Consider the following 20,015-nt stretch of genomic DNA (forward strand, 5'->3'; position numbering starts at 1 on the left):
TATACGAATTATACTGTTACACCATTATTGCGTTTTATTTTGTGTTCCTTTCCTACTGTAGCACTTCAGTTCCTAGCGTTGTTGACAGCTCCCCCAAGTGGGCCGTGCTATAGACTTTAGCTCACGGGCCATACTCTTCCATTTCAAATTTAAACGAGGGTAAGTAGAACCTAAATCCAAATTTTCATTCAAACCATTTCAAGTTACTAAAGAATATTTTGAATATTTTTTACTTACAACTATTCTAGGGGGTGGTTTTAAGGGTGTAATCCAGTAGTACAACATTTATGCGAAAATAGAGCGATTTATATTTCGTCTCAATTCTATAAAACATGAGATGAAAGACGAGGCTAATTTTTTTCGTGTAAATTATACATTTAAAAAGTATGCTACAGAACAATATTTTAATATTTAAGAAAAAACAATTTTTTAGAGCACTGCCAATAAAAAGTGAACTTTTATAGGTAAAATGGCGTCAACATAAATTATTTTAAAAATCTCTCTGTAGCATACTCAGAAAAAACATTAGCAAGCCATAGAGCCATCGACCAACCCTTCACATAAATTACAAAAAATTTTAGACGAAATATGCATTCGAAATTTTTTACGAAAACTTGCAGCGTTTAGTGAAGTCATTCACCATTTATAATTGTACAGTAGGCAACACATCATACAGCAGGCCTGACTTCATTAGCGGCATTGTTGCGTTTATCGGGACTAATTTACAAATAGAAACCGGATTCTTTAGAACGTATTATAATTCCATAATATACTGGGTATAGAATTAGTCGAAATTTTGTAACACCCCTAAAATTTCAGTGTGATACAAATTTGAGATTATTTCCCTGTAGCATCCTTTGTACAGAGATATAATTTGCGTAAAAAGCGTTAGTTCTCATTTATTTTGTGTTGTACCCGAATAAGACGATTTTTTGTAACACATCTAGAATATTAGTAAAAAAAACGTACATTTTTTTAAATCTAATTTATAGGTACTTATTCGCTTACATACGTTATTTTCCAGATAAGGTCAATACAATTCATGGAGTAATTACTGTGTTAAAAAAAATATATACGTCTTATTAAAAACTGGGAAAGTGAATTTATTGAGGATTAGCCGTTGTGACAATGATTTGCATTTTCTAATCGATGTTTAATTATATATGCATATTCGTCACAATGACTAATGACCTGGGTAAATTAGCGTAATTACTTGTTTACTTTATACAATGGTTGGGCAGGTAAATTATTCAATCTTTGTTTATTCGTTACCATTTCATTACAAGTAAATATTATGCAACCCATCATACGTCAAATAGAATTAAAATTTAAGTGGAATACACCCTTAAGTAGTACCTAAGTAACTAAATAAGAATCACTAATCGAGGTCATTAGGAACACGGTAACAATGTACAGGACAATGGCAGGTGGTTTCTTTTGTTTTCCCTTTCAGGTAAAATGAGGTCACCCCTTTAGGAGTTTTCGGTGCAACTTGAGCTGCCTATCAGTACAATAACAAAGGCGGTATTTTAAGAACGTTTGGCTGTTTGTGATGTATGGCGAAACAGAAAGCCAATATTTAAAAACCAGTAACCACATTACTATGTATAAGGTCAGGTCTCACAGGCAAAATAAAACATGTTACGGGCAATTTGATTGGAGCATTTAATAACAATTTTTATTCAATTGGAGACTGGAGTACTCAGAAAAGTTTGCAATAAAAAAGCTGTTGAGTAGACTATGTTGCATATCCGATAGGTAGATTACTGTGGTTATACATCAGTGCAGTTTTTATCCAAATGAACTGTGCATGCAGTGTGTAATTTTTTAATTTAGATTATGCTGATAGTTTATCGTTGCGATAAGTGGACAATTCGTTTATCTTATCAGGATAGGAAACCTGTTTATCGGGTTGCCTATAGGCAACCCGATAAACTATAGTCTGCGAGTTTCCTGTATAAATATTCAGTCAATTTAATCGCAAAAAGTAAAAAAGAGATGGACATATCAAAACGCAATTAGAGAGACGACGACGGCTGCGACAAATGAACACTCGTGCTGGTGACGTCAATTGCATCAACCAATAAGAGAGAGCCAAATACTGTCAGTCAATTTTATGTTGTTAAATAAATATAGAAATTACTATCCAAATAGCTGATGAAATATTAGTAATTAATACATTAAAGTCGCGTACTTTGTGCTTGTACAGTCCTAGAATCAATAATCAAAGTGGAGTCAGAACGAGAAAATAACATGGAAGCATTGCCAGTGACGTTAATAGTTAAAGCTCCTAATCAACAAATAGAGGATCAAACTATCAAGTGCGAACTGTCATGGACTATTAACAAATTAAAACAACACCTCTCCGAGGTTTACCCTAGTAAACCAGTAAGTACTGACAATTCTAACCTATAACTTTTATTATTATGAGTTTTTCAGCCGAAACACGAACAGAAGCTAATATATTCCGGTCAATTGCTGCCCGATGCGGTCGTCCTCGGTGATGTTTTAAGACAATACGAGGGACAAGAAACACACACTGTCCACTTGGTCTGTACGACACGACAAAATTCTCCCCTACACAACAAACCTTCCACGTCACAAAGTATGCCTGATGCTTCGACTAGTGCCGAGATACCTCCAACAAATAACGAAAACCAGCAACAACATGTTCCTAATTTTCAATGGAATACCACGCCTATCGATGTTAACCAATACGCAATGCAAATGGCCTGGATGCAACACGCATATATGCAATATATGACTCAGTATATGAACTCGTAAGTTTATTTGTAAATAATGCTATTACGGAATCTAATTTCGCAAAGGTTAATGATTAAGGTCTTATTAATCTTTCTAAATTTGTGTCTGCATCAAAAAAGTTCAGCAGTAATGATGTAGTGTTACATGTTGCCACGCAGAAAGTTTCATATAAAACAGTTGATAACATTAATTCAGTTATGCATCAAGGACTTTTTTTCAGTAAAGTTAGACAGTCAATTTTCCATCTTCCAACTCTAATTATAACAAAGGGAATACAAAAGTCATTAATTTACCTAATCTGATAGGAGGAATCAAATGTCTCTTGGCGTATCTCCCAATTTTGTAGATAAAGAATCAATTGAGAAATACTAACGTTTGCTTGGCATAAACAACTGAAAGTGTGTCAACATTTTTCATAGCCTACTTCTCTGAAATATGGTTTTGATGTGAAGGGTTAAGCAAATGTGGATTAGATGAACTTTGGGCAATGGACTGGAAATATTTGTCCCCCTAGAAAACTCACCAACAAGTAAATACATTTCGAATTCTTGCCCCCCATTGAGTTGACCTAGTTAAATTTTTCCTCGAGAAATATCACGAGAAAGCTCCAGGGCAAAAGAATTACTAATAAAATTCGTCCTCTAGATTCTAGAACATCGTGATCTACCTAAACCGCTTGCTACTGTGATTACTACAGCTTTTCTAATCACCATCTGCGGACCTGAAAATGTGGACTGTGCGCGGTTCCACAAACCTGTAATGGATATTCTGAGAGCGAACTCTTAGGGGGACAAGTTTTCGAACCTTTTTCTGTTCTGACCTGGCAGTTTATGACCAAATATTGACACTTAAAAAAACATCTAGGTACAGTGATATTTATTAAGAAGTAGACATATTTAAAACATAAAATCTCTTCTGAAGGGCGCTTAATTTTATGCATTTAAAGTAACTTATTAAAACAAATGAGGATCTGTCATATTTATTAATTTGAGTATTGTTTTTTGGCTTCAGTATTTTTATTTTCGTTCGTGTGCGATGTATTGAACTGAAGAAAAAGTTGGTATTGTCAATTGGTATAATGCCGCTCACAATCTAAGGAGCGTAAGAGATTTATTTATTGTCTGTGAAGCCAAAGGAGGAATATTCAAATCTCGATTCAAATGAATCAATATGACAGCCAGATCTTTATTTGTTTTAAGAAGTTGCATAAAATTAGGCGCCCTTCAGAAACGATTATGTCATTTAAAAGTAGACATAGGGAAAAATCGCTATGTCTACTTCTTAATGAATATCGCTGTATATGAGACAACAGTTATTGACCGGCCTAAAATAAAAATTTGCAAACGGATTTATAGATCTATTAATTACTGAATCGTTGTCTCTTTCAGATCACCAAGTGTTCAATTAAACAGAAACACAGATGCACAGGAGGCAGTAAGAGGAGATGCCCCCGAAGCACAAGACCCACAACAGGCACCTGCACAACCTCCACGAGATCAAGAGAACGGCGACAGAGACTGGTTGGACCTCTTCTACGTATTAACTAGAGCCATTATTTTAATAAGTATAGTCTACTACTATTCCACCTTGTTACGATTTGTTTTTGTCTTATCTCTTGGTGTCGGAATATATCTGTACCAAATCGGCTTCTTTAGAAATCTAAACAATAACAACAACAATCATAATAACAACAACAACGTGAACGCGGGCGAAGAAATTGAAGATGTTCCACAGTTCTCAGTTTTAACAACAGTTTGGACATTTTTTACTGCATTCTTCACGTCACTAATTCCAGAAGTTCCTCAGGCTGTGTAGCAGCCTCGTTAAACGTTATTTTTAAATTTAGAAAATGGATTATTAATATCATCTTTCATAATAAAAACGTGGTAAATTCAAGGTATAGCTCGAACTTGCGTAAGGTAGTGTTTTTTAAAAGAATGAGTACACCAAATATTAAATGTTCCCAGTGTAACATATGATATTAAGTACTGGTTATGAATTAATGTGTAACACATTTGATAAATTACTATTGTACATATTTTATATTAGAAAATTGTGATTAATAATTGTAAGTATTATAAATAAAAATATATTTGCTTTAGTTAAATTTATTTTTTTATTAGGAAAGCCCTGAGGAATGGTTACAATCGAGCATGTTATTAAAAATTAAATTTTTATTCTTCCTTTGACGAATGTTGTGCATCGGTATCTCAAAAATGAGACCTTGCTTATTTTAAGCGAACACCCTATATATTATTTCATTTTCAGATTCTATGTACAATTTTATACAAATTTCATGTAAAATATAATGTCCCATATGTTCAGCACCTTCTGTGGGCACTTTTTTTCCAAGAATTTGAATCTGTTATCAGAATTTCCATAATTTCTTAAGGCTATATAATACAATTTAATGATAATACCATTGATTTGTTTATACAAGTATGTATAATCAATGATAATAATATGCATTTTCTTGTATCTATTCTAATATCGTTTCTAATACAAGAAAAAAATGTATAGTGCCATTCAACAAACAGTTTCCGGTTTCAAATTTCATTAATCTTAGTTGATCAAACCCACCTTTCAATTTCCAACCCTAGATCAGAGTTCAGAAAGTATTTTTTTAAATTTTTATTCGTTATTCATGCGCGAGTGAGAACGATAAACTGATAGGCAAACACCATTGTATGGTTATTGGCAGATGCGCAATGCGAACTTTCTTTCTTTGAAATCTTAACCATAGATACTTTTAGTATAAAGGAAAACATAGCCATAGCCTTTTGGGAAATACTGATAAAAGCATGGCAAATGCGCTAGCCTTAGGGCGAAACCCTTTTTATTTGTTTATTCAATTACCTATGACATCGCGTTGTTTAAGCTTTGACTTGGAAGTTAAAAACTATAACTCCAAAAGATCTCAGAAATGCAATAATTATATTTTCATTAATAATTAATCCGTTTGCACGCCCAAATTTTCCTCCCAATTAATGACTTCTGGATTCTGGTATTTACATACAGGTGCGGTTCATCTTTGTGCCTGACACCAACCCCAGGGTTGAACTCCCGGTCGCAGGTCATATATCGGTTATTATATAAATGGTAATAAAAAAAGTCAAGACTGTGGAAGAAATAAAATGAACAGTTGCAAATCCATTATACAGTCAAATTTTTGTATATGCCACATATTATCTATATAATTATTAACTTTAAAAATTTAGTTAATGATATCAGTAAATTTCAGCTACAACATTTATTTAACTTTTTTTTACTTATTTAACTACATTCAATAATGATACACAACACCTAGGGCTTTGATAAATCTTCAATTTTGTGAATCTATATCGCTAATTGTAATGTTTCGGCTACCATCTTCAGATGACAATAAACTTTCTTCACGAGGTACATCAACTGGCATTTCAGACTCTTCCATCACATTAGAAGACACCAATTGTGTGTCATTTTGCGTGCTTTCAGTATGATTTTGACTACGAGGCACTTCGGGAAGTACAAAATCAGGATCAACAGGTTGTTGGTTTTGACTGACAGAAGGGCTCACATCGACAGGTGCAGAGATAATCATTTTCTGCCTTCTGATTCTCTGAGCACGTTCACGGTTTATTCGGATTCGTTCCAACATCTCCGACGTAATTTGATTGGCTGGTTCCTGTGTAGGTGCGCTGTTAGCATTTGATTCTTCACGAGAGAATAGCGTGTCGAATGGTTCACTCGCTGTATTCTGAGTGTCATTGGTTTCAGTTTCATTCTCGTCGTCATCAGCATTCGGTATTGTACCATCGATATCGTCGAACAGCAAATTCATCCTGACTCTCTTGATATAAGTCTGTAAGCATGAAATTAGAGAAAGCCAATGATTACAACCACAAACCTGAACTTCTCTTTTTTTGCCTAACCGCTCAATTCTATCCAGGCAGTCGTCGAAGGTAAACTTGGGAAAGAGACGATGACACCAATACTCATATCCTCTCATCAGACTATTTAAATCTTCCTCCTCGTGACCGCGACCTTTGAATTTGATTTTTTTCAAAATACCTTCCACTGTTTGTATTCCTCTGGGTCCTTTCAATCTGTCTGCATTTAATTTCGGTTGCGGGTTACGCACTCGTTTTACTTTCGCTTCTTGCTTTTGTGCATTTTCACCATCGCCATTGGCATCTTCTTGCGCTTCCACATTCTCTGTTTCCTGAAGGACTTCACCTTCTCCCGGTTCTTGTATTACTTCCAATTCGTTCTCGTCTTCGCTTCTAATCTCGCCGCCGATGTCTTCATCAGAAGAGAGTTCATCTGCCATTTTGCCGCCTTTTTAAGACACGATTGAGGTTATGTAAATGTTGTAGCAGAAAATGTTGTTTTATATAAATTCGTTCATTTCTTCTTCATTATTTGTTCCGTTGCTTTGCACGCGAGTTAAATTATTGAAAGGACTATTTATTTCGTTGATGTTTTTCAAAAATGATTGTAATAGTTTCTTATTAAGTTTATCTGTTAACGTTATTTCATGCGTAGGTTTTTGGTTTTGATTTTCTGGTATTTTTGAGATATTTGTGTTTATACTTAAATTTTGTTCACAATTCATTCCAGGCATTTTTTTGTTTAATTTTGGACAATTTAGATTGAATTTTGTACTTGGTAGTTGAATTGAAAATCCGACGTTGCCACTTCTTACTTCATTAACAATGGAGGAAACGCCCGTAAGATATATAGGGCGTGTGATAAATGTTGTGGTTATGTCTGATGTCGGATTATACCTCTATTACAGATCGAAAAAGGGAAATTATCTGTATAAGCAACCCTAAGTCACCGAATAGTAGCTTGCAATCCCCTTGTTAACCCATGAAATTAATTCTACATGTCCCAGTAGCGATTGGCCTTCCACGAGTGGAAAAAGTTGGTTATTCGATCAATGCTCGAATCCAGTACAACTTCACTAATCTGGACAGATACTTATATTTTGAGCGATTGTCGGATTGGTGAAGTATAAATAAGGGGTCTAATGACATAAGACTACCTATTTGTATTGTTATGAATAAATCCTCTGTTCTCTGACGGGTTGAGGCGATTATTAGATGGCTAACTACTGCGAATAGATTTTTGAAATGTTGTATGAGTTCTTCGATAAGACCCGTTTCTGCTATTTCCTTTGTTTTATAATAGCGTTTTCGATTGGCAAAACTCGTACTGCACGAGTGTTGCACGAGAAACTGAAGAAATCCATATGAAAATTGCTCTCAATGGAACATTGATTTACATTCGTAAATATTTGTTGTCATTAGTCATTTGTCCATAACCTCATTTTAGATTTAGGTAATCGACAAATCTCTATTCTAAAAAATGACAAACGATTTCAGTATTATTTATGATAAACGATGAGGAATATAAATTTGAAATTCCTGTAAAGGACCAATTTTTGTCGTTCAGTTTAATGAGTAAGTGCAACTTTTTGTAAAATAGAGGTTATGGCTAGTTCATCATCTTCGCTATCGCTAGATGACGACAAAAAACTCTCCCAACGCAAGAAACAAATTCAAATTGTCGCACGTTTGTTTTGAAAATTTGTTAACTAGAAGCTCCACGAGCTCCCGGACCTCGTGCGTCGAAATTTGCACTGAGTGCGTAATTGTTGCATCACATTTGCCAATGGAACACAGAAAATTGCCCTAAAATTACCAATAGAACGTAAAAATTGCACTCGTGCAGCACGAGTTTTGCCAATCGAAGACGCTATTAGACTTCTTACACAGGTAGTTGGCTTACACGTCATTATTTTAAATGCTATGTCTTAACTTTTATTCATTTTGTAAATTACGCAAAATTTGGAGTAAGTTTGATAAAAGAACCTAAGTCGAGTGGCTTTTGAGTTTCTTCAACGATTTGGGAAATTGTAACCCTTCATAAAACTCTTTTTATAAGATAAACGAGGTAAACCCAATATATTCAGTACCTACCTATTTGGTTAAATAACGCATGTATAGTTATACTGTTCAAAAATTCATACCAAATTTCGTAGTTTTGAAAATGGGAGGGAAAACTATATTGTTTCAAATGCAACCTCCTTTTTTCACCAATAGACCGTACACTAAAAATTGAGAGTAATTACGTCCCTATATCTAAATGAATGATTTTTGTAAAAAAAATTAACCACCCTACGAAATAAACCATTTTGGACAAAACTGTACATACAATAGGGCTAAATTTTCATAAATTTGTCCGGATTAGTTTTCTAAATGATTGCCTCAATTTGACAGAATTTTTAATAGCTCGCATTTGCAAGGGTGCGAAATTTTTGGAAAAATGTTACAAAAAGGTGGAACAGTGCAAAAAATCAGAAACCTTGAATTTTCAGTTGAGGTTAATAATAAGAAAAGTTGCGCATTTAAAGACCAAGTACCATGATGTAAAGAAAACCAGAATATTCCGAAGATATGTCAGAAAACATTCAAACAAAATCGCCAAATTTCGGTTTTTCAGGCATATCTTCCAAAGTAATAGGAATTTTTTGGTTTTCTTTAAAGTATGATAATAACTCTTTAATTACGCATATTTTCCCTAATGTAACTCTCGTATTTTTATGGTCTCGGACAACCCCATAATAGACATCTTGGACACAGTGCATAGTAGGCGGAGTTCAACATATTGACATAAGCTAGCCAATGTTGCTCTACCACTCAACCTAGTGAAATACTATTCCGTGACCGTGACTTACGACTAACAAATAACCAAAATGAATGACAGAAATATTTACCTACTGTCCGTTTGCATCGAGACGAGTTCAATAGTTCTTGAATAATTTCAGGACTATTTTTAACCATTAAATTTAAATCATACGATTCCAATTTGAAACTGCAGTCCTTTCCAGCTTTCATTTTAAAAAATGAACTAGTAAACAGATTATGTGACCTAGTCCAGAGAAATTAATTGCATATAAACATTAGATATTTCATTTTTCATGGAAATTTTTACATTGTAAAGGTTAGATTGTCGTACATCACGAAGTTCACTCTTCACTTGACCTAAGAGAATTGAAGAATTTTAATTGAATAATTTCTGAACCGAATATATGAATTGTTGGTTCCACTGAACTGTTCAAACAATTTGGTAAAATTGTTACATTTTTTGAGAGAAAAAGTAGAGGAAAGTCAGTGAACTAACACCAAAATAGTGTTATGTTATTAACTACAAATATTGTTTGTATAGGTACCATCCGACCGGCGATTTCTATCACATATAGCATATTATGATGGTAGTAAACAATGTTTTACTCTTACTGGGGTGGTACAGGTTATAAATTCCAGCAAATGGACTTACCTATTCCTATTATTATTATTCAGTCACCAAAAAGTTCTCTTGAGAATGTAAACATAGTAAAATATGATTCAGAAAGAGAGTCAGTATTTAGGACAGTTACTCCTAGAATCAAGAAATCAACTCAAACTCAGGATAGAATCATTTTTATTACTCCAAAAATCTTAATTAAAGCTAAAAATTCCTCATCTTAGAATTGAAACATCCAGCTCAATCTAGAAAACATACATCAATGCAATAAAAAAGTGTTTCATTTTACCATTTCAAAATCCAGGATCCCACTGGACAATGTGGGGCTCCATTTTATACTCGTAACATTTGATCACATCCCCAACTTCGAAGATAATCGATTTATCAATGAATTGCAATCCGCATTCCGTGCCTGCTTTGATAACGTCAACTTCGTTCTTTAAATGACGCATTGACGATAGGGTGCCTGTATACAAACCGTAAATTACCCAATGATGACACGTTAAATGTCTTACTTAACTTCATGTATTACCAGATCGTTGCGGATTATACGATACTGCATACTCTTTTTCAAAATCCCTTTCTCACAACGGCAACCGGCAATAGGTACACTTTTGCGACCTTCATTAATGAAAAATTGTTGCAGAACTTTGGCTTCTCCTAGTAAGCTTTCTACTTGTTTAGGTGGTAATGTGCTATTCATGTCTTCCTTGATGGTATCGACTAATTTGTAGATAACGTTAAGATGTTTAATTTGGACGGATTCCGCCTCGGCTTTTTGTTGTAGTGTGGGTGGACACGTTACGTTAAAGGTGTATATTATTGCTGAAATATTGTCTTTATAGACAGGCAGAAAAAGACACTATTTTAAAAACAGACGGCACATTTTTGCCCTTCAAGTATGAAGCATGTAAAATAAGACTGAACTCACAACTCAAGACTATACTTAACCCCTTGTTTTGGTACTCACTCAATTAAAATTTTAAACAATTTCTACCATGTACAGGAGTGTCCCACTACAAATGCCATGAATGCTAATGTCGATAAGTAGAATTCATGTAAAATATTTTCAAATTGGTGGCATTTGTGGTTATGCCAAACATGGTTGCCAACTTGCTTATTTCAATTGGAACACCCCATATATTATTTTTTTAATGGAGATCCTCTATGCTTATAACTGTGATTTAAATGGTAAAAAACATATTATTTCTTTAGTGCTTGATAGTTGATTGTTTTTTTTTGGTTGCCATTATGTGACCAAGTAAAAAAATTCTTAAAACCGTACTTAATAGCACTTTTACAATCGAAAAAATATTAAACAATATTTCGAAAACTGGAAATCTATGGAATAGCCTACTTTATACAGAGACCAGCAACAGCGCGTCGGTCTTTCCTAGCATCATACCTCGTAAAAAATATTTAAAAACCGTGTTATATGGTTGTGGATCTACAGAAATTATTTTTGAATGTACAAGGTGTCCCATTTTTACGGTGTAAATAAATGATTTTTTTAAATAGAACACCCTGTATATTTTTGCATGTTTCAATGTCATTTGTTAACTGAACACTATTCCCTTTTTGATTTTGTGTTAATGTTGCGAATCGAACTGCGTTTCACGATAGTCCCAATTTCAACGCCGAAGTAATAAATAGTTCACGCTGTTATAAATTGTGCATGATGAGTGACACAAACATGTTAATCAATTACCATAAAGGTAGCTAAATAATTCAAAAATAATGAAAATCGCTTGTAAGTGCATGTTACCATATAGAAACACTGCGTTTTCAACCTTAAAAGGGAGAAATATGTCTGTTTTTGGTATACACTCACTACCTGCCAGTCAATTTACCTTTAAATGTTGCAGCTAACTCAATATCATTTTCTGTGACAGCTCCAACACCATAACTTACAATATCCATTTGGCATTCCGGATAATTATAAGTGCTCAAAGTTTCCAAGATAGCCTCCAACGTTCCATCTACATCAGACTTTATTAGCAAATGTAATGTTGGAGTATCGTCCTGTGGCGTGCTCTCAGGTTTACGTGGCCCTTGATTACGCAACCTAAATCGTCCCGATCGCCGTCTCAATTCTAATCTTTCCTTGTACAGCAATTGATGTTGTTCCGCTTTCGCAAGAATGGCAACCTTATCCACTTCTTGCTTCTCCATCTCTTTCTGGTCCTCTCTAAATTTGATAACGGCTTTTGCTCGCTTCTCCGATTCAACTTGAAGCACCAGCTCTCCAGCCGAAGGTAATTCTCTCCAACCTTCTACTTCAGCGGGATATCCGGGTTTGACCTCGCTTAAAAGGTGACCTTGAGCGTCCCTCATTAGTCTAACTTTAGCCATTACGGTATCCGCCACTAGGACGATTCCCTTTTTCAGAGTTCCTCTCTGCACAACCATCGTACACAGGCGCCCTCTGTGTGGATCGATCCGACTATCAACAACAACAGCTTCGACAGGTCCCGTCGGGTCACTGCCCACCTCTAGAAGTTCGGCTTGCAACGCCAAAGCTTCTGTAAGCTGGTCCAAATTGATTTTTTTAAGCGCGGATATGTGGATCGCTTGAATATCTCCGCCTAACCTCTCCACTTGAATGCCGTGTTGCAACAACATCTGTTCCGCATTCTCAGTGTCTGCTTTAGGCGAATCAATTTTATTAATTGCCACTAAGATAGGAACTGAAATATGAAAAATTAATAAGTTAAAATCTAGTCAATGTTTATAATAATCGGTTAAAAACAAAGGTATATTCCGAGGTATATTCAAAGCCATTTGGAGCCCTTGAGAGCTTAAAACCAACTAAAACTTAAAACTATGCGACCGTACCTATGTCTTTTAATTACTAAAGAGAGAATTAAACAAGGTACCACATCACACGACCTCCATTTTTAATTAAAAATTTTCGAGGGGATGCTTATATAATTCAGTGGGGTTCAGAAAAGATTAACTCGAGGATTAACCTATTTCAGGTGTTACCCAAAAGTCGATACTAAGGCTAAAAATTAATTTATTCCATATGGGACTGCTTAGCACGTACCATGTGCATTCTTCGCCATCTTTATACATTCCACAGTTTGCTCCATCACTCCATCATCGGCAGCAACAACCAACACAATGATGTCAGTCAAATTAGCACCACGTGCACGCATTGCGCTAAAAGCTGCATGCCCTGGAGTGTCAAGAAACGTTACTTCCGCCCCTGATTCCAATTTCACAGAAAAAGCTCCCACATGCTGCGTGATACCGCCAAATTCTTGATCGACAACACGCGAATTTCGTAGTGAATCTAATAAGGTGGTTTTTCCATGATCCACGTGACCCATGACCGTAATTATAGGAGGCCTTGGCTTTAATTCGGATTTCTGAGCAGGTGGTCTGGGTAATGCATCTTTCTCTTCAGTTTTCTCCTTTGTTTCAACAACTTTACCAATTATTCGCATGCGTCGACCACTTCTTCTTATTGCATTATGTAATTCCTTAATGTCGGTAATGGGTGTATGTTTTCCTTGAACTTTTCCCAAAAATAAGTCATTAACGTAATCCAAGTCCTTTTGCAAGACATTGGCAAGCTCGGCCATCGTTATATTTCTCCATATGTCCACTATTTCACCCTTAGATTTCTGATTGACTTCATATGCTTTTGGCAATTTCTGAAACATAAGGTGATTTTGAGAATGAGACATTAGGGTCCTTACCCTTTCTTCCATGGTTTTTCTTCGTTTTAAAAGGATTGGACAAGAATGTAAGCCACATACTGAATTGTAAGAAGCACCTGCACTGGGTAGAATCCTTAAGACATGATTTTTACATAAGGCTCTAGAATGTAGGGGTAGTAATCAAAGTGGTTTGCCACTCAGAGCTATACGTACATATTTTTTGTATGAAAAACAAATTTTTTAATTATCCTTAATTGGGCTACAGAATTTATGCATATCATACTTAATTTATAGAAGAATGTACAAATTCATAACTTCAAAACTGTTTGAAAACAGTGAGGTTATGTTACACAAAAGCTGTGGTTATTATAACTGACAGATGCGGCAACTATTGTGGTTGGTGACACGCGAATCTGGCATCTGTTTATACTTTTGTCATTGATTATACACATACAGTGCCACCATGCTCAGAAAAGCCCCGGAAAATATGCGAACTAATTTTGAAATAATTCAGGCTGCCCAATAGAAAGTCTGCAAAACGACGCGATACATTCCGCGCCATAATTATTAATTATTCCGTTTTGACAGTTGACGCTTTATGTTATTTTAATTTACACTTTGCTTCTTGTATTTGCTTTCTTTTACGTTTTCCGTCTCCAGTTTTATACAAACTCGTCTTTTTCAAGACGCATATAGCTTGGGTCTACGATCTGATAAGGTATGTAATTCCGTTAAAGTGTTTTTAAATTTTGCATCAGAATGTACGGTCTAAATTTCTAGCGCCCTCGGACACGCCCTGTCAGGGACTTTCTGAGCGTGGTGCCACTGTACACAATCTATTAGCGTTTTCGATTGGCAACACTCGTGCTGCACGAGTGCAATTTTTACGTTCTATTGGTAAATTTAGGGCAATTTTCTGTGTTCCATTGGCAAATGTGATGCAACAATTACCTACGCACTCAGTGCAAATTTCGACGCACGAGGTCCGAGAGCTCGTGGAGCTGCTAGTTAACAAATTTTCAAAACAAACATGTGCGACAATTTGAATTTCTTTCTTGCGTTGGAGAGTTTTTTGTCGTCATCTAGCGATAGCGAAGATGATGAACTAGCCATAACTTCTACTTTACAAAAAGTTGCACTTAAGTCATTAAACTGAACGCCAAAAATTGGTCTTTTACAGGAATTTCAAATTTATACTCCTCATTGTCATTTTTTAGAATAGAGATTTGTCGATTATCTAAATCTATAATGAGATTATGGACAAATGACAACAAATATTTGCAAATATTTATGTTCCATTGAGAGCAATTTTCACAGGATTTCTTCAGTTTCGTGCAACACTCGTGCAGCACGAGTTTTACCAATCGAAAACGCTATATGCTTGTGTCTGAAACTACTTAGTCTCTAAAGGCTGAACTACATTATACTATTTTCATACTAATTCAGTCTTGCAAAGTTTTTATACTAGGATGTAAACTAGATTTGTCTACAACTGGCTAGATCACCTGATTCTGGGTCACTGCAAACAGTTTTTTGGTATAAGCCTAACCTCAACTTTTAGAAAACTTATGAAATCTAGCATGCCGTGTGCTGTCAGGATACGCGGCGTCTATGTTACACGTATCGCGCAAAAGTAAATCACCAAAACGAACCAATGAACATCCAAGTTCATTACAAGCTTTCTGAGAGGCATTCCAAGAATCGTCGAGACTATTTTGAAAAATTTTAACCATTTGTACAAATCGGATCAATGAATATATTTTTCCCAGAAAATGTGCATTACTTTCATAATACACCCTGTATGCGAAAAAACCTCGCATTAGTTTCGTGATATGAACACGAAGAAAAAATTCAACATTCATTTTGTGTCAAAATCTTACATTCTCCAGGACTTTCTAACAAATCGCTCAGCCGGCCTGCAGTAATTGCCTCTTACAACATGCAGTCCTCTATGCTGTAGGAGTATTCTTTGTCCCTACATGTGACAAAGGCTTGAATATTTAAACTAATACAAAAATTATGTTATATTAATAATAATCTGTTCAGAAACATACAAAGAACAATTTAAAGATGGCAGAAAAATGCCATATCTGTTGCCATATTTCATCCAAAATCAGCACTGATAGCCCAGTACCTTTACCATACAGGGATTATTTCATCTAAAACATATGCAAATTAAATTCGCAAAAAAGTTGTACTTATTTATTAAATTAATTAAATATCAACTTTTAAGTAACAATATTTGAACTAACTAACCAAATAAATATGAGCTTAACAATCAAAATAAACTGATTTGTTTGTTCCAATCATTTATTAGATTTACCTATTTAAGCTTCTGCATAATGGCAGCATTCAGAAGGCCAGCTTCGGCTATTGTTTCAGAATCGCCTAAATCTCTTGAAGGATATGATGAGAGAAGAGCGAATGGGTTTAAGCCATACTGCGGACGCGCGTTGATAATAAATGATCGGATGTGACCTACAGTATGCATGTGATTAAATTGCGCTACTAATCTCGTACCATCCGCCAAACGTATTTGAATACTGCAACAAAACTGCATTGGAAAAACGTTCAAGATTGTTGAAACCCATTACTTAGTTGTTGGTTGTGATGTGTCAACTGATAACTTTTCTTTAGCTTTAGTTTCATTGAGCGCACTATCTTTTTCTTGTAAGGGTGGCGCTCCAATGACTGCAGGTGTTGGACTTCCTAACGTGTGTCCCTGCCCTGAAAACACCTTGGTCCGTTTTTCGATTTCTTGCTTGAAAGTTTCAGTACGTCTATCTTCCATCGATAAATGCACCTTTAAAAGTACGAAATCATAAAGCACAATCCAATTGCTAAGTTTTTCTTCTTTTAACTGAGATTAGCCTTATTTGCCACTTGTAACTAGAACTTTGTCCTAATTGGCAAGTTGCAATTATGACAAACTTCTACTTAAAAGTAGGACTCACCTCACTATTTCCTTGCCTTAATTCAGGAGGAATTTCTCCTCGACGAATGCTATCTAAAAATTCAGTTTGTTGAGGATCAGTATATTGACGAAGATCGCCATCATTCAAACTAAATCCATCACGCCATAATTTTAAAGTTACTTCCTCTGGTCGTGACGATGAACGCGCACCGGGAATTGTTTCAGAATCGTTGCCTGTTTGACCTAACTTATATCCGGTTCCTGTAAAAGCGCTAGTGTGAGCACCAGTAGCTGCAGGTTCTAGTATTTCGACTCCATGCCTGAAACCTAGGTGTGCTAAAAAGTTAGATTGTTTGGAAACTTACTCTCGCACAGCCTTAAACATATCTGATACCATATCTCTATGTCTTGGTGGCCCCAACACTTGTTGACCGCTATGTTCTGAGCCACCAGCGTAGAACGCCTGACCTTCTTCCTCATCCTCACTGGAACTGTGAACGGTATGGATTGTAGCGAATCTCGAATTTGTTATTTTCGACCTGGGTTTCGGTTTCACCTGTTCCGGCGATGTTGGGGACTGTTCGCTAGGCGGACTGTCACCTACTTCTACAGGGTTTGGTGTTGGTGGTTGTTCAATCTCGCCATCATTTTCATAAAAGCTTGCCAATGCAACCTAATGAAAAATCCGGATAGGTTACAAACAGTGGTGTTTAATGTAAAGAAACTCGTCTCGACCTTTTACTGACTCACTAAGCCTTCCGTATTTCACCTTAGACAAAAAATTTTACTCGATTTGCCACACAATTTTGTTCAGCGGCATTTGATAAACTAACCTCCAATTGCCAAGCAGAAGATTCTAAGTAAAAACGAGCCCTCTCTTCATCGACACCAGTAACAGTTATAAATTGTTGCAATTTTTCATCATTATCTGCCATTTTTACTAATTGTCGTTTGCAATTTGTTTATTAACAACTACTAATTAATCACAGAACACACAACCCCAATGACGGATTGAAATTTTTGCTGTCCTTTTAAATTTTGACAGTCGTCAAATTTAAATTACAACAGTGTTGCCAGTAGCATTGTATGATATACCTTACAATATACATACACGGTGTTACATTAATCCATGGGCTAAAAAAATCACTTTGACCCGGCGGTTCGGACGGTGAACCTAATGCGTTCAAAACTGTTTACCGTCTCTCCTTCCATTCTGTACTTCGTCTTCTCGAAATTGCAATTTCCTATTTTTTCCTGCGGAACTCCGTGATTCGCCAAAATTCAATATCTTCTCCAGATCAGGAAATACACGTTTTTTATACCTCTAACGGCAGTCCCCCTCACGCTCCGTCATGCGGGACGATTTTTTCCCGGTTACATTGATGTATCACAACATATATTTTTTTTTATACAGGGTGTCCCTAAAAGGTCTGTACAACGCGCTACCAGGGGTTCTTGGTATCAAAATAGGACGATTTAACCAAACTTACCTCTATCCAAAAGTGCTTCGGTAAGGCGCTATCTACCGCCAAAGATTAAAAAAAAAATCGTTATTTTTATTTTATCGGAAAATGGTTTTGCCGATTAAAATGAAATTCGGGATCTGAATGTCTAATGTAAAAAAGGTCTTTGTGATATCATCGTTTTGATTGTAGTTGCTATGTAGGTGGTAAAATACTGACCATCCACATCTGAAGAGGTCTAAAACTTTTTAACTACAATTTTGACGGTTCTGAATTTTTAGACACTGATAGACAGTTTGCAAGCATTTTTTGTCTCTTGATGAATATCGCTATCTGTGATGGTTTACGAAAAAAAAAAAAATTTAGGCATGATGAATGGCATGCACCATACATGCGATTGTTCCTCAAAAAATCAGAAGATGGCTGTGAAACCTTAGAGTGGCGTAACGTTTGTTTGTTGTTTCTTAAACTTTAACAATTTACGTTTTTTTTGCGACCATTTCCACGACAGTATCCAAACACTAATAGCATATCAGTTAACTCTGCGTTACTGTATTGAAAGGCCATATTACAATTTTAACAATGAAATTTTAAGTCTTCAAGCAAAACGTAAATTGTTTAAGAAGTTTAAGAAACAACAAACAAACGTTACGCCACTCAAAGGCTTCACAGCCATCTTCTGATTTTTTGAGGAACAATCGCATGTATGATGCATGCCATTCATCATGCCTAAATTTTTTTTTTTTGTAAACCATCACAGATAGCGATATTCATCAAGAGACAAAAAATGCTTGCAAGTAAACTGTCTATCAGTGTCTAAAAATTCAGAACCGTCAAAATAGTAGTTAAAAAGTTTTAGACCTCTTCAGATGTGGATGGTCAGTATTTTACTACCTCCATAACAACTACAATCAAAACGATGATATCACAAAGACCCTTTTTACATTAGACATTCACATCCCGAATTTCATTTTAATCGGCAAAACCATTTTCCGATAAAATAAAAATAACGATTTTTTTTTAAATCTTTGGCGGTAGATAGCGCCTTACCGAAGCACTTTTGGATAGAGGTAAGTTTGGTTAAATCGTCCTATTTTGATACCAAGAACCCCTGGTAGCGCGTTGTACAGATCTTTTAGGGACACCCTGTATATGTATTATATTTTTCAAAACTTTAAATACTTCTATCGTCAGCGATTTTTATTGGTCTTAGTTACCATGGATACAATAAACAAAACTATTTAAAAACTGTAAAAAATAAAGTTTTTAGTTTTCATTTATACCTAGCTAAAATTTAAAAAAAAATGTAGGTTGTGATATATCAATATAATCAAGAAGAAGAATGAAAAAATTGACGTTAAGCTATACAGGAAGTTGCATTTAAAAAATACAACCTTTGGGTCAAATCTCGGAAACGATTTCCAAAATATTTTTTCTGATTAACCCACTGGATTCTACATTACAATATCTAAAATAAACAGTGTTTACCTTTTTTCTTCAAAAAATCTACGGCCTTTTGAGAAATCTCTTTAATTATTGATGGTCCATTTATAGCGAAGTGCATCAATCAAACTCTACAGAGCTGAAAAGGTCACATAACAGAACACCTAATATTCACCTACAAACGCTCTGGAAAGCGGTATTAAAGCGTGTTTAGAAGGTTTTCCAAAATGTTTTAGTGCTATCCAGCCACAAATCACTCAGGGGCGAATGAGGACAGAGCCTTCGCCCTACTGACAGGGTGATCAACTATCGTGCCAAAACTAACTCGTTGCTGTATTTATTAAAGCAATATACAAAAGTAAGAAAGGCTGTGGCCAAACATATAGAGTCGCATAAAGTTTGGAATATGGAGAAACGTGTATCAATGCGACCGTTTACACAAGGGAAATCACAATGATACTGATACCATCAGATTTT

The 20,015-nt window shown here is 35.5% G+C and overlaps 4 protein-coding genes across 7 annotated transcripts; 1 reads left to right on the plus strand and 3 right to left on the minus strand.

The window, feature by feature from the left end:
- Nucleotides 1–2,070: 2,070 nt before the first annotated feature.
- On the plus strand, nucleotides 2,071–4,864 carry LOC116177918 (homocysteine-responsive endoplasmic reticulum-resident ubiquitin-like domain member 2 protein). The gene is made up of 3 exons (XM_031497100.1): nucleotides 2,071–2,388; nucleotides 2,440–2,780; nucleotides 4,152–4,864. Exons 1-3 carry the CDS (start codon nucleotides 2,254–2,256, stop codon nucleotides 4,576–4,578), a joined length of 903 nt encoding a protein of 300 aa, XP_031352960.1. The 5' UTR covers nucleotides 2,071–2,253; the 3' UTR covers nucleotides 4,579–4,864.
- Nucleotides 4,865–5,994: 1,130 nt separating this feature from the next.
- On the minus strand, nucleotides 5,995–7,217 carry LOC116177910 (TIMELESS-interacting protein). The gene is made up of 2 exons (XM_031497088.1): nucleotides 6,650–7,217; nucleotides 5,995–6,604 (listed from the first exon to the last, which is right to left on the minus strand). Exons 1-2 carry the CDS (start codon nucleotides 7,070–7,072, stop codon nucleotides 6,086–6,088), a joined length of 942 nt encoding a protein of 313 aa, XP_031352948.1. The 5' UTR covers nucleotides 7,073–7,217; the 3' UTR covers nucleotides 5,995–6,085.
- Nucleotides 7,218–10,213: 2,996 nt separating this feature from the next.
- On the minus strand, nucleotides 10,214–14,072 carry LOC116159042 (translation initiation factor IF-2, mitochondrial). 3 transcript variants are annotated; one of them, XM_031471934.1, is made up of 7 exons: nucleotides 13,932–14,072; nucleotides 13,758–13,878; nucleotides 13,100–13,712; nucleotides 11,904–12,740; nucleotides 10,573–10,878; nucleotides 10,343–10,519; nucleotides 10,214–10,298 (listed from the first exon to the last, which is right to left on the minus strand). In XM_031471934.1, exons 1-6 carry the CDS (start codon nucleotides 13,997–13,999, stop codon nucleotides 10,347–10,349), a joined length of 2,118 nt encoding a protein of 705 aa, XP_031327794.1. In that variant the 5' UTR covers nucleotides 14,000–14,072; the 3' UTR covers nucleotides 10,214–10,298; nucleotides 10,343–10,346. The 3 variants fall into 3 exon arrangements, with proteins under 3 accessions (XP_031327794.1, XP_031327795.1, XP_031327796.1); XM_031471935.1 differs by lacking the exon at nucleotides 10,214–10,298 and having other exon boundaries at nucleotides 10,347–10,519; nucleotides 10,569–10,878; XM_031471936.1 differs by lacking the exon at nucleotides 10,214–10,298 and having other exon boundaries at nucleotides 10,367–10,519; nucleotides 10,574–10,878.
- Nucleotides 14,073–15,739: 1,667 nt separating this feature from the next.
- Nucleotides 15,740–17,663, minus strand: LOC116159868 (NSFL1 cofactor p47). Of its 2 annotated transcripts, XM_031472955.1 has the most exons (6): nucleotides 17,466–17,663; nucleotides 16,998–17,305; nucleotides 16,673–16,952; nucleotides 16,313–16,521; nucleotides 16,042–16,261; nucleotides 15,740–15,877 (listed from the first exon to the last, which is right to left on the minus strand). In XM_031472955.1, exons 1-5 carry the CDS (start codon nucleotides 17,565–17,567, stop codon nucleotides 16,042–16,044), a joined length of 1,119 nt encoding a protein of 372 aa, XP_031328815.1. In that variant the 5' UTR covers nucleotides 17,568–17,663; the 3' UTR covers nucleotides 15,740–15,877. The 2 variants fall into 2 exon arrangements, with proteins under 2 accessions (XP_031328815.1, XP_031328814.1); XM_031472954.1 differs by lacking the exon at nucleotides 15,740–15,877 and having other exon boundaries at nucleotides 15,906–16,261.
- Between the last annotated feature and the right edge of the window lie 2,352 nt (nucleotides 17,664–20,015).

Source organism: Photinus pyralis, unplaced genomic scaffold, assembly GCF_008802855.1.
Source record: "Photinus pyralis isolate 1611_PpyrPB1 unplaced genomic scaffold, Ppyr1.3 Ppyr1.4_LG1, whole genome shotgun sequence".
Classification (NCBI taxonomy): Eukaryota; Metazoa; Arthropoda; class Insecta; order Coleoptera; family Lampyridae; genus Photinus; species Photinus pyralis.

Coding starts and splice junctions, on each gene's coding strand:
- LOC116177918 (XM_031497100.1), top strand. CDS start 2,254: ATGGAAGCATTGCCAGTGACGTTAATAGTTAAAGCTCCTAATCAACAA. Junction 2,389..2,439: donor AGGTTTACCCTAGTAAACCA/GTAAGTACTGAC, acceptor TGAGTTTTTCAG/CCGAAACACGAACAGAAGCT. Junction 2,781..4,151: donor ATGACTCAGTATATGAACTC/GTAAGTTTATTT, acceptor TGTCTCTTTCAG/ATCACCAAGTGTTCAATTAA.
- LOC116177910 (XM_031497088.1), bottom strand. CDS start 7,072: ATGGCAGATGAACTCTCTTCTGATGAAGACATCGGCGGCGAGATTAGA. Junction 6,605..6,649: donor GCAAAAAAAGAGAAGTTCAG/GTTTGTGGTTGT, acceptor TCATGCTTACAG/ACTTATATCAAGAGAGTCAG.
- LOC116159042 (XM_031471934.1), bottom strand. CDS start 13,999: ATGATATGCATAAATTCTGTAGCCCAATTAAGGATAATTAAAAAATTT. Junction 13,713..13,757: donor GAAAAACCATGGAAGAAAGG/GTAAGGACCCTA, acceptor CTTATGTTTCAG/AAATTGCCAAAAGCATATGA. Junction 12,741..13,099: donor GATGGCGAAGAATGCACATG/GTACGTGCTAAG, acceptor TTCATATTTCAG/TTCCTATCTTAGTGGCAATT.
- LOC116159868 (XM_031472955.1), bottom strand. CDS start 17,567: ATGGCAGATAATGATGAAAAATTGCAACAATTTATAACTGTTACTGGT. Junction 16,953..16,997: donor ATGTTTAAGGCTGTGCGAGA/GTAAGTTTCCAA, acceptor CCTAGGTTTCAG/GCATGGAGTCGAAATACTAG. Junction 16,522..16,672: donor TAAGGCAAGGAAATAGTGAG/GTGAGTCCTACT, acceptor GTACTTTTAAAG/GTGCATTTATCGATGGAAGA.